The 14257-nt window shown below is 26.4% G+C and overlaps 2 protein-coding genes across 4 annotated transcripts; both read left to right on the top strand.

Annotated features, from left to right (window-relative positions):
- The first annotated feature begins 631 nt into the window (after positions 1-631).
- Positions 632-9335, top strand: LOC551528 (thymosin beta). 3 transcript variants are annotated; one of them, XM_016914876.2, is made up of 6 exons: positions 632-801; positions 7193-7345; positions 7506-7619; positions 8173-8286; positions 8400-8513; positions 8698-9335. In XM_016914876.2, exons 2-6 carry the CDS (start codon positions 7216-7218, stop codon positions 8724-8726), a joined length of 501 nt encoding a protein of 166 aa, XP_016770365.1. In that variant the 5' UTR covers positions 632-801; positions 7193-7215; the 3' UTR covers positions 8727-9335. The 3 variants fall into 3 exon arrangements, with proteins under 3 accessions (XP_016770365.1, XP_016770368.1, XP_016770366.1); XM_016914877.2 differs by lacking the exon at positions 632-801 and adding an exon at positions 6443-6627; XM_016914879.2 differs by lacking the exon at positions 7506-7619 and having other exon boundaries at positions 642-801.
- An 88-nt stretch (positions 9336-9423) lies between these two features.
- LOC100576989 (uncharacterized protein DDB_G0283357) lies at positions 9424-14008 on the top strand. The gene is made up of 14 exons (XM_016914880.2): positions 9424-9785; positions 10052-10276; positions 10352-10604; positions 10685-10823; positions 10903-11078; positions 11162-11533; positions 11621-11774; positions 11845-11917; positions 12009-12252; positions 12329-12418; positions 12492-12532; positions 12610-12682; positions 12769-13062; positions 13133-14008. Exons 2-14 carry the CDS (start codon positions 10061-10063, stop codon positions 13690-13692), a joined length of 2685 nt encoding a protein of 894 aa, XP_016770369.1. The 5' UTR covers positions 9424-9785; positions 10052-10060; the 3' UTR covers positions 13693-14008.
- Positions 14009-14257: the final 249 nt, after the last annotated feature.

Genomic DNA, 14257 nt, shown 5'->3' with positions numbered 1-14257 from the left:
ATAATAAAAGTTATATTTATTCTTAATTTAAATAAATAATTATTTTTTTATAAATTAAATAAATTTTAAATTATTTTTTTAATTCATTTCTTAAGAATTTATTGAAAAAATCGTAGATTATTATTTTAAATAAATATTCTAAATACATAATGAAATTTCAAGTTTCCAAATATATTTCACAGAAACAGTGAACGGGACTGCCATATGACGTGCAGCTGGAATAATTGTAAGATGAGTCATTCCAGCTCTTGTCAACCCCTAAAAGCCCTTCAATCTTGCTCCCTTTCAATTATATCAGATGTAGCATTTTTACAATACTTTTGCTGTAATAATAATTTTCATTTATTCAGCAATAAGTATCGATTGAAAAAAAATCTAATCTAATAACGGAATAAAAATACTGAAAGCAAATTTACGCTTGAAAAACATGAAACTTTTTCGTGCATCGAATGCGAAATCATACTCGTCGCCAAGGGTGAGTCAGCCACCCTCCCAATGACGGTCAAGGAGACCATTGGAGGAAGTGTTCGAAGGATGGAAGGAGGAATTTAACAGAAGGGGGAAGGGAAATGATGCTGTGCGATTGGCCAACATTCAGGGCCGGAATTTGTGGTGGGAGTTAAACAGTGTGAGCGTAGGATCGACAGAAGTAAGAGTGAAAGAGTAGTTCGCCGGTGTTACTTGGTGTTACGTGCTACGAAATCACTAACCGGTCAGTCAGTGTACTGCTTCCATCCTGCCCTTGAACACTTGGCTGGACGGTGTTAGCGTTTGCCTACCTTTCTAAGTGACAACTGACAGGTCAGTGCTCTTTACTGTCGATGCATTTTATTTATAGTCAGTTAAATTGCATGCGCTTTTAAATAAATAAAAATATACGGTGATATTTTAATAAGAAATCAAAGTAAACCGGCTTTCATTACCTCTCCAAGAAAGATATATTATTGTGTGTGTATACATGTTTTTTAATAAGATAAAAACTATTTGAAAACGACCGGTATTCACAAATTGCTTGTTATTTTTATTATTTTCGAAAGAAAAAAATTAGCAATATACATATATATATATACCTTCAAGAATATCGATCGTCTTCATTATTCTCCGATCAAAATGGAGGGGTGTGGTCAAATCTCTACGTGTTTTGTGTATATACAAATTTTGATATGAATTAATTTTTTAATATTTTTTTTTCTAATATATTTAATATATATATATATATATATATATATATATATATATATATATATATATATATTTTATATATTGTGACATTTTATATAAAATAATTATTACTTAAATACCTAATATCATTATTACTACCCTTTATATATCATTATATATTCTGTAGAATTATATTTTCGTATAATAATTATATTTTTATATATTTAGAATGATGATTAAGTTTCAGATAAATGAGTCATATTTAATTGTATATTTCAGAAACATAGTCTTATATTTATTGCTAAGTTTCTGTGAATCCTTATATTAAGATGATAGGATGGAGCAAGGGCGTGGTTTTGACAGATGCACTCCGCTGCGCATCAGGCACGCAAATGCGTTTCTGGTTGCCGATTGATGAGCACGCTACTGTCTCTTGTAATTACATTTATTGCATTTCATTAATTTTTATTTCGAAAATAGTTTTAACGAACAAATTATCAAAAAATTTAATTCAATTTTTCAAAATTTAATTGAAATAATTTAATATCACATATTTTAGTTTAATGAAATCTGAGTGATTGCCTTAATGGACTTATTAAAGTGCAATATGAACTCACATTCTGTTTTAATTAACATTTTTTTATGCGTGGTATCTTCATAAGAGAGAATCCAGTGGATATTTGCATCTTATCATGTCTCGGACAAGTTGACTCGTTTCAAGGCAAGCGAGCAGATATTTCGAATAAGTATTCCAGAAATTTTATTTATCGATTTGTCCCGCTAACGTTTTCATTCGTTGACATATTTCGTACATGCGATACTGGCTTATTCTTGAATATAGCGATCATAATAGTAGAAGATAACTTCTATCTTACTTGCAATTTATTATATTTAAAATAAATAAAAAAAATAAAGAATATAATAATGATAAATTATGTGATGTGATATGATATGATCTATATCTATATCATATATGATATGATATAAATCAATAATATAATAATAAAATATTTTCTTTGAATACAATTAACCATATAAAAATATATATTTTTGTTTTATTTTAATCATATATATTATTTTCAATTAATATTTTTCAAATTTTAATCCGAATATATATATATATATATATATCATATATATATATATTAACAAATGTTTAGGAATCAAAGGAAAAAGAACGAGGATCAAGGTGAATCCCACGCGATATATTAAAAAATTATCTTTTTACCATTGACCATGAAAACTGAGATCGTCGATACATTATATAGATAGTTGTGAAGAGTTCAGATACCCCACTCGTCGACCCCCGCATTGCCAATCGATGAAACCGTCTGCTTCCAGTCGACCGCTCCCCCGATGCAACCCTGCATGTCCAAACCGACATATACGCGTATCACAGACACGAGGGGGCGTGCGCACACCGCTATTTCATTCACGTTCCGGAAGAGAAATATCTTAAAATTTCTTTCAGCATTTTCAAGGTCTGCATTAAGACATAATCTTATATGTAATCTTATATATATAATTACTAAGAGAAATATTAAGACAATGCGAAAATAAATTTAATTTATAATTTTTTTTTCTTTTTTAATTATTTTGCTTTAATTATTTGTTTATTAGATAAAGATTTATCATTTACATAAAATTTCTGATAAATTTTTTAATATAATTATATTTATTCTTTATTTAGCAAATATGATATCCAAGATGTTACTGGACATGTATGTCACAATTTATAATCAATGAGATTAAATTAGAATTTTATAATATTTATTGATGATATATAGTTTCATATTTTTTTATGAAATCTTTAAGACTTACTATTGCAAAATCACCGTAATATTATATATATTTAATAATAGTAAAATATATAATTAAATTTATAAGAGTAAAATTTGTATGTACATATTCAATATTATTATATTGTAATATACAAAATTTATTTCGTACAACGAAAAAAAAAAAATTCTAACAAAACGAATTCTAAGTTGCGAATATAAAACGGGCCGCTTGGTAACACGCCCCTGAACATACGCGCCACCGCTCGATACGACACGCGCGCGTCCAGGGTTCGTTAGCCGTCACGGTTGCACGAAAGAAAGACGAGAAAGAGAAAGAGAGAAAAAGAGGGCGTTTATATCGCATTTGCTCGTAGCGCAGTCGCGACACGGAATCATTGTAACAAACGTATTTTTTAGCTACACTGCATGCTTTTACGTAGGTATAATATGGTATACGTAGGCAACTTAACGTGTATGCAGTTCATCATCACCGTTAACCAGTCGATGGAATAAGCACACTAGTTTGTTCAGAAGCGAACCGCTGCATACGCCATTGAGAGTCCTCCATTAAACGTGATTACCCAAGTTAATTGACAAGCCGCGCGAACTTGTTAGTTGTCAACCATAAGATCTTTACCAGGAACAGATGACAATGTCCGGCCAGAAACCCTTGGACGATCGACTGATCTTATCGATTCCACCGGATATGTTTACAGTCAATTGATTTCAAACACATAGGCGTTCGTTCAATAGATTTATGTGGAAGTTCTAAATTATATATTCGTTTCCTTTACAATTATTTGTAGCGCTCTTAATTGAAAATATATAAACGATCATTATAAATAGAATGAATAAATAATAATTAAAATTCAAATAATTAATATAAAAAAATTAAGCATTTTTTTTCGATATATAATTTTACAATTATATATTCAATCTCGTGATGAGCATGAATTGTCGAAGCGTGATGTACAAATATGTTCTGTAAACCGGCTAGCGCGTCGATGCGAACAACCTAGTTTCCTTATTAACTTGCAGACCTCTTTTCTCTTCGCGAGATCAAGTAGGATTTATCGTGATTTCTCTTCGAACACTTACGTATTGAGACCGTTTTTAGTTCTCCTTGTTATATTGTAATCCAATGAAATACATCATTGAGAACCATCATTGCTTTTCTGACTTTTGTGAAATCGACCGACTTTACGCTGTAATATGAAATTAATAAAATTATTCGCTTTGAAAATATATAAAGAGAAAGTATTAATTTTGATATTTCTATGAAATTTTGTCTTACTATAAATTTCTATTATATTATAAAATAATATTAAATATTTCTATTAGTCTTCAAATTTACAAATTGTACAATTGCATGTACAAATTAATTCGTATTTTTTTATACTTTTATTCCTGAATTTGTTAATTATAATCAACTGAAGCAATCTCTTGGTTTTGTTACCGTTATGGCTAACGCTTACTATTAATTTAGTGTGGGTATACTTGACAAGAATAGTGAGAGAAGAAATATTCAACAAGCGAATACGTAAAGGACACAAATGTGCTTCGCAGTTATGGATTCAGCCTCTTTCGAGCTTTCTCTATATACAGCCATGCGACTGGCTACCATATAAGGACCTATACACAGCCTTGTCGATGCTGACCCACCGTTGGAACGTATCTCTTGAAACGCTCTCTGAAACCATTGATATACGCTTATCTTTGCCTTCTTGAATCTTTCCTAATTTTTTTAATATTATTCCTTTTATTTTGTTATAATAATCATTGATATTCCCTAATTCTCTCTAAATTGTATAAGATTAAATATTTTTGAATAATTTTATTTGTAATATAATCAAAAAAATTTTAAAAAGAAATAATTTTTAAAAAAAAAGCAAATATTATTACTTATTTATCGAAATGTAGAAAATAAATTAATGTTAAATTTCGGAGACTAAAATTTCTTGGAAAAAATATGATAGTTTCAGATTTCAGTCATTTAAAAAAGTCTATCAATTGTGAATAATATTAATTTTTTTATCCTAATTTTAATAAAATAATTTTTTATCCTAATTTTAATAAAATAATATTAATATTTTTAAAAAATTATATAATAATATTAATATTTTTAAAAAATATTCTTTCTTACTTATACTATAATATTTATCTTTTAAAACTATTATTTATTATTTAAAAATAATAAATATAAATAATATAAATAGAAAATAAAATAAAATAAGAAAAAAAATGGAAACAAACATTCAATGAATCATTCAATTTCAGTATTCAGTTAGATCAATATTTTTTTATAACATTCCATATATTGAACAGTATAAATTTAGTAAATTGTGTAATTTTTCATATTCTAAATTTATTCAGGTAACGAGAATTTGAAGTGTCGATTATCAGTGCCTTAACTGGAAAACATAAAAGTACCGTGTGAGTGCTGGATTCAATATAATGAATCTTTCGAATTCCTTTCGAATGATCACTGACGAATTATTTTTCAACATGTATCAAAATATTTTATTAATATTATAAATTTGTTAAACTTAATGCTTCCAAAGATATATATATATGTATATATAATGCGAATATTTGATAAAATATTTTTACAAATTTTTGATATTTTTTTATATTTTACAAATTTTTGTATATCTAAAAATTTGATAAAATAAATATAACATGATAAAAAAATTTGATAAATTTTTATATCATAAAAAATATAATTTGTGAATATTTACAAGATTACAAGATAAAGATCCTGGTTCATAAAAATACCGCTATTTTAATAGAAAAATATACAGAAGCATGTGATCAGAAAGGAAATGAAAAGAAACGCCAACCGGAAATAACAAGCTTCTTCTTCCGCTTTATAATACATTAATTACTGTGGAGTGTAATATAAAATTATATAAATTAATATAAATTAAATAACAAATATATTACTTTTATCTATATTTTTTTTTGCTTTTATTTAATAATATTTTTATATTTAAATTGAGCATATTTAAATAAATACGACAAACTTGATCAATTAATTACGAATAATATTGAATTGTATTTTAAGATATTCAGCATAATTATAATCCAATCGTTTTTTTATTTATAAAAAAAGAAAATAAAAAAATACCTAAAATATTAGACGAACATTTGCATATCCTTATATATTCGCCAGAAATGATGCCGATGTTATTCATTCGCAATTTATTATATTTGCATCTATATTTTGTATTAAATAGATCTTTCGTTTTTCATCTTTTAAAATCTTTGATTTTATAATTTTTATGCTTTTTTTATGCAAAGAGTACATATTACAAAATAATTTTTAACATTTAAAATGAACAAGTCAAACAAGTTACACGTTTCATTTATCGATATATTCCGGCGTTTCTGTCAATATGCATTGAAAGCGTCTCTAAAAGCATTCGATATCGATATGTATACATGTCGATAGACATGTATACAAGTACATGTGTCACATTTGTGTACGAACTTCCTTCGTCTCGATGACAATTAACCAATGCATTCAACGACATTGGCAGATTTATGCTTTTTGTTATTTCTGATATGCATATCATCCGGTGTTCGATCATCATTGTTCAATTGAGAATAAAGAAAATAGGTTAAAAATCTGAGTACCGCGATTCGCAGCAATACCATTGTGAAATTGCATCTTTTTTGAATTCTTGTAAGTTGTATGAGTTTTAATTCGTTTCTGTCTTTTTTTTTTTTTTAATTTATAAGTTAAATATTTGATTAAAAAAGTATATATATAATATTTAAAAAATTCATAATTTTTAAATATCAAAAGTATTAGGAATAACTTGATTCTGTTTTGTTATGAATATAAATATTAGAGAAACTTTTTTCATTTGGACATAATAAACAAAGACATATCATTTCTACGGACAAAACTCGACAGTTCGTTTCAGATTGCGGTTCAAGTTGTTGATGTCAGTTTTATAATTGGAAATTCTTTTGGATATCGATAATCAAACGGAACTCTGCGGAAAGATAGCAAAGTATACATAAGAGATTATTATTTTTAAAAATAAATTGAGAATAAATAATGCTATTACAATTTTATAATTCCTTAAATATAATAGATTCATTTAAAATATTTTTAATAATTAATAATTAATCTATTAAGGTTATATTATGAATTGTATTCATTATATGTCATTTAATTAATTAGTGATATACAACGATTAATATTATTATTGTAAACATCAAAAATTGATTGTTTGTTTCAGATTGAAGAGTACAACAAATCATCATGTCGAGTCCGTCGTTGAAAGACCTGCCAAAAGTAGCCTTAGATTTGAAAAGCGAATTGGAAGGTTTCAATCATGGCTGTATGAAAAAAGCCTCAACTGCTGAAAAGAATGTTCTACCTTCTGCTGAAGGTATAATATAAATTTCATTACCTTTTCACTAAAATTTTTGTTGCATTATTATTTTAATGTTTTTATGATTTAATACCTATAATATTATAGACATACAGAGTTCTAATTTCTTGTAATTTGTTTCGACCGATTATAATGCATGTAATATTGTAACATATAGACGTACGACAAGAACGACAGCATTCTGAATTAATCCACGATGTGGAAACATTTAAACCAGATCAATTGAAACACGCCGATACGAAAGAGAAGATCATATTACCCAATGCCAAAGGTATCACTGTTTATTTGATTCCTAGGGGAATATTTCATTCTCAGGTTCTCTACTTCTTCCTTGGCCGGTAACAAAAGGAGGGTATTTTGTTGCTTTTGGTGCTTCGAGGTGACCGAAACATACGTGACCAAACCAAGCCTATTCACTTTCGCTTTCAGCTTAAAAGAAATTGTTTTGCATGTTCAATTATTTTGTCAGCAATTTCGTATTCTGTATTACGATAACACACAATGTTATTGTCTACTTAGTAATAAAAGTTTTTTTAGATATAATAATAACAACGCTTTATTGTTCCTTGCTAAGGAAACAATAAAAACGTGTTCTATTAGCATTAATAATTTGATTCTTCATAAGATTTCATATTGATTTATAATTTTAAATAAAATTAAATATTTATACTGTTTTTAAAATTATTATATACTATATCGTTGTGGTGAGATCGTTTAATGCACACTTGCTATAATTTCATTGGCTTCCATAATGACCTTAACTTTCATAGTTCTCTTATGTGTGTTTTATTTTCCGTTCTTTGACCTCCATTTACTTCTTGCAGATGTAGCTGCGGAGAAAACTCAACAAACGCTGATGTCAGGCATCGAGACATTCGACCCGAGTAGTTTGAAGCACACTGAAACTCAAGAAAAGAATTTGCTACCTGACATGGATGGTATAGTATCGTATTTCACAATTTTTTCTTATCTTTTATAATTTTTGAAAAATCGAATAAAGAAAAAATTTTAATATTAAAATAATAATCGTAAATTAAATTTATTTTTAAAGCAATCCAGCAGGAAAAAGGAAAGCAACAGCTGATCTCTGGTATTGAAAATTTCGATCCCGCGAAATTAAAACATGCAGAAACACTTGAGAAAAATCCCTTGCCTACCAAAGAAGGTAAGCTAAAATTTTAAACATATATTTTTTATATAATATATATATATATGTATGTATATAGTACATGTATATATATAGTGTATATACATATATAAATATATATATATACATGTATAAATATATAAATTTAAAATTATTAAAATAAAAAATAAATTTTATATCAAAATAATATTTTTTGTTATAGCAATTGATGCAGAAAAAATAGCTGCTTAAAGCAAGCATTTAAAATAAAATGAACGGAAAAGAAAGGGAGCGGCGACTCGTCATTTCTTCCATTTTCGATATTGTGACATTTTATAACAATTATTCATACATTGTCAACAAGAAATAAGGAGAATGCGAAATACTGTGTTAATGTAATCTTATGATTATACTTATACTACCGCCATGAGCGTCCCTTTCGGCGAGATGCACAAGTCGATTTTTACATAAAACTATTAACAGCAGAACGACGATGAAGATCCAAATCCAAATTTAAAAAAAAAAATTTGATAAACTTTTACAAGCTATCAATTTGATTCCTAACGTTACCAGCAATAAATAACTTTGGATTTGTATCAACATCTGTCTTTAATACTAACTCGCCAAAGGATGTACTTTTTATACTAAGAAAACTGCACGCAAGCAAACATTATTTTCGATAGCAACAAAATTGGTAGCATTGCATGCGTTACAGAATATCGCAATGGTACAGCGGTTGACTTTATATTTGTGTAAAAATCATATTTTATATAACAGGCTATTGTACTTTTTTAATATTTCGTACACATCGCATTGTCATTCCGATGAAAATTATGATGAATAAAAAAAAATAATTTGTAAGAAAGTCTATTGCTTAAACCTATTTTATTATATTTTATTATATGCATATTATATTGATTAAATTTATATATAAAAGAATATTTTGATGATACATATTTACTATACTTTATCCTACAAAATACGACTTTCGAACACTCGCGCGAAAATGTAAACAAAGGAAATGTCTATAATTGAAACTCTTAGTTGTGGTAGTCTTCTTGGGAGTCCTTTTCTGACGAAACTAATCCCAAAAGTACCAAATAACGGATCATGATTGGTTGATTAGTTCTTTTCGTCCAATAGTTTTGAAGAAATCGATTCTATTAGTAACTAATGAAGGAGGACCTGTTGCTAGTCCTTGGTAGCCATGCTAAAACTTTAACTGTAGAGTAACAGTTAAAAATTTTCTTGTAACTGATAACTTTCGATTGAAAGAATTCCATCACGCATTAATCATTTGTCTTCAAACAGGTACAATTATATTTACAATCAATTTTTTTTCTTTTATTTTCGAAGTAGGGATTTACGATTAACAATAAGGACAGAATATGTCCTTTTATGTTTTTCAAATATATGAAATTATTATTTTAAATCAATGAAAATTTTGAAAAATCTCGAATTATATTAATATATTACATTTATAATTAATGTATTGATATATTGATATATTTATCAAAAATACAAATGATTCGAATTTTTGACAAAAAAAAGAAAGATAGTTTCATTGTTCTCTTTAGTGGCAAAAAATGGAAATATCACCTAGAAAACCATCAAAACGTGCACAAGAACCTATTGACGAATGGTTACAGAATGAAGGATATTTTAGAAAACATGCACCTAGAGATCCAACTTGCTTATTCAGAGCAGTTAGTGAACAAGTTTATATGACACAATATTATCACATTAAAGTTAGAAAAGAATGTGTGGAATTTATGAGAAAAATGAAACATTTATTTATAGAGGTGAATATATTATATTTGATTAATCTTTAATTAATATTAATATAAAAGTTTTAAATTTTATATATATTTTTACAGAGTATAACAATTCCATTTGATGATTATCTGGAACAAATGACATGTTTTACTGAATGGGGAGGTATGATTGAGATTCAAGCTATGTCATTACTTTATAAGAGAGAATTTATTATATTTAATGGTCAAAAACAAATTAGTCGTACTGTTACTAATAATGGTTTCAAAGATGTGATATATTTATGCCATACTCCACAAAAACAATATGAAAGTATTTACACAAGAAACTTTGTTGCAAATGCTGCTTATTGTCAATGTAGGTGTTTTATAATATTATTAATATTTTTGTAAATAATATAAATAATATTCCAATAATATTTTAATAATTATTTATAGCTATTGTTTATCAAATATTATATAAAGATGTCTTTCAAATGGCTAATATAGAAGCTACTGTACATAAAATGTTACATGATAGAACAGCTTCATTTAGACATGATAAATTTTTTCTTAAAGGCAATCTGGAAATTAGAGAGTAAGTCAAATAATAATTATATTAATATTATTAATATATGATTCATAATGATACATAAGTGTAATTTTATCATGTTTAGTCAATTAACTGCAGAGATATATAACAAAGTTGGAAATGAAAATGCTAATGATGAAGTTGATGATGTACATGGTATAATAAAAAATATACCACCTTTTCCTTATAGAATTGCCAAAGCTCTTGATCCCAATATTTATCGTAATACAGATTTTGATATATGGCATGAAATTAGAAGGGGTAATAAAAATTTTTTATTAAAAATGAGAGATTAAAAATATTACATGATTAAGAAAAAATATATATTTTTCTATATACTCTAGAAGTGAAAAATGCAGGATGGACTAGGCACAATAGTCATGAACTTCAAATTGGTGGCAAATGTTTGGTACAAATAGACATTAATGAAGAAGATTTTGACAAAACCAATAATAATAACGTCTATGTGTCTTCTCTTGAAAAAGATTCTAATGATAATAATACAAATGTACTGGAAAAAAAAAGCAATAATCTAATATTTTATTATGGACACATTCAAGAAATGAGTAAAAATCAGGGACCTGTATTAGTTTTTATTGAAGAATTAGGAGAAAAAAGGATTGTACCTTATTCTGCTCTTAAACCATTACCACCTAAAAAAAATAAAATGGCTAATTGGTTACCAGTTTGTAAAAAGAATCTAGTTTTAGATTCAAGTTAGTTAAACTTAATAAAATTTATATATAATATTTTTTTCAAAATTTCATATTTTCTTGTTAAATATTTATTTTTTATTTTAATAGATCAAAAATGGAAAAAAACATGCAGTACAACGCCACGAAAAAGTAAAGAATCTAATATAAATATTTTATCAAATAATATTGATAAAAATGAAAGCAGTGATAATATTATTAATAATATTAATAAAAATAATTTTGATTGGGAAGAAGGATCATTGTAAGTATTTATTACTTAATTTTTTTAACTTTAATTTCTATACATTCTATAAATTTATATTTTGTTACAGAAAAATAGATCATCAAGAATATCAAGAATATGAAAATTATCCAATAGAAAAATGTCCTAATTATTCAATTAATGTAAGTTAATAAAATAATAACAAAATACACATTTAATTATTATATACATATATTATATATGTAAATCATTGCAAAATGTTTCCTTTCATAGAATTCTGTTGATGTGTTTTCTGCAAGAATGATTCATGATGATACTCAATCTTCTACAGTAGATAATAGAGGGCAAGAAAATAATAAAGAACATAAAGAAAAAAATTCATTTTCATATAAAAATTCTGAAAATACATTTTTAAGAAATTCAAAATCAAACAATGTAACAAATGATAATAATACAGGTTTTAACTCATATTCCAAACAAAGAATGCAAAAGGAAGTATATTATTCACCATATGCTGGTATGTAATTAATTAGTAGATAAAGTATCACTTCTATATTATAAATTATTTATATTTTTTCATTTTATATTAATAGATTCTACTCAAATGGATCATATGTTACGTTCTATTAATTGCTCTGTGGAAAAAAGTATAGACATAAATGGTAGTGATTTGCCATTATCAGGTAATAATTATTTTTTTTATCATATAACTTGATATGAAATTTATAAATAATATTATTTTTTGTATTCTTATAGATCCATTTACTTTGAGATTTTTTTATAATTTAGGATTAGAGGTAGGATTTTATACATTATTGTATATTAATTTTTGTTTATATTATATATTATTTATTTATTTTAAATTATTTGATAGTATTTCCGTGGTGGTGCTAATTGGAATTATTTAACAAATGGACAATCACCAGGTTTTGGTCAGTGGTATCAAGGTATATTATCACTTATATTATTAATTATGTTAATTTATAATTATACGTATATAATGTGTATTTATTATTATTTATTTATTTAAAAGAAATACCTCCGAATGAGGAAGAAATTACAAATATTACAAATGATATGATGCAAGCTTGTGCATTGACACAACAAAAAAAAGAGCATACCAATGATCGAAAAGAAATTAGTTTACAATCATTATGCCAAGAAAATGGAGATCAATATGTGAACGGTATAAAAAATATGCAGATTCAAAAAACTGAGACTACACCATGTCTATCTCGTGATAAAGTAAAAGAACAAGAATCTATGAATAAAGAATCTTCTCGTTTAAGTAGAAATGGAGGTCCACGATTTAAAAAAAATTCGGAGAGTAAGTAAACAAAATTTATGAATAATTTTTTTTTCTGCATAATTTTAATAAATACTCATTCTTTATATAGATCGACATCGATCTACTTCACATTTTTCCAATCAATATACAAACAATGGACCAAATTCTAAAATGCTTAAATCAGAAAGGGATATAAAAGAAGATAATATCAATATTCAACATTCACACTCTATACATCATCAAGTACACAATTCTGCAAATGCGTTAAATACTTATCAAGCATCTTATATGCAACAAAGCATGTATTCCGGATTACCGTACTATGCAAATGAGACAGAAGCATTTGCGAATCCTTATTATTCTTTGAATCCAGGTTTTGTCTCAATCCCGTGTTTACCACATTCCGATATACATGATAATAGTAATGCACAAACTTTTCCGCCGCATCTATGTCCTGGAATAGATTATTCTCAAGCTTATTCCGGTCTGTGCCCACCATACATATGTCCCTCTCCAAATCCATTTAATTTACCGCTGCAAAATTTACCGGAACACTGGTATGCAGTTGCTGGACAACCGCATTATATGCCATATGCACCTGTATTATCCGTAACTGCAGAAACAACTTGCAATGGAGTACAAAATATTAATCAGAATGCTTCATCTTAAAAATTATTTTGCAGTTAATATATATTAAACAATCAAATTTTCATCTAATAATATTCTTTCATATAGAATAATTCATCAAATTCTATGGAGATATACATGTAAGAATGTTCCTATTATTTCTGTATAACTTACTGTTAAATAGTTATACATTAACATAGAATTAAAAATGAAAATAACTCCTTAGTACAAAATCTAAAAAGATTATTATTAACTATGTTATCTATTCTTGTAATATCAAAAACCAACTCATAATTATATAGAGATATATTATATAAAAAAAACTTTACAGTAAACTTAACTTTATCTATTAAAAAATACCACATATATAATATTACAAATTAAAGTACAAAAATATTTGATTTAGGTTTTGTAATAATTAATACAATAAATGATAATAGTATAAATTATTTATCTTAAATATAAATACCTGTATAATTATATTCAATAGATTTTTCATTTGATATAGCTTTGTTACTATACATTGATTAAACAAATTACAAATAACAAATACTTTTTTAAAATTTTATATGGGTAATGTTTTCCATTACAGATTTAGTCGTTCATA

This window comes from Apis mellifera, linkage group LG11 (genome assembly GCF_003254395.2).
Source record: "Apis mellifera strain DH4 linkage group LG11, Amel_HAv3.1, whole genome shotgun sequence".
NCBI lineage: Eukaryota > Metazoa > Arthropoda > Insecta > Hymenoptera > Apidae > Apis > Apis mellifera.
Note: the sequence above shows the minus strand (reverse complement) of the source record. Positions and strands in the feature narration are given on the sequence as shown.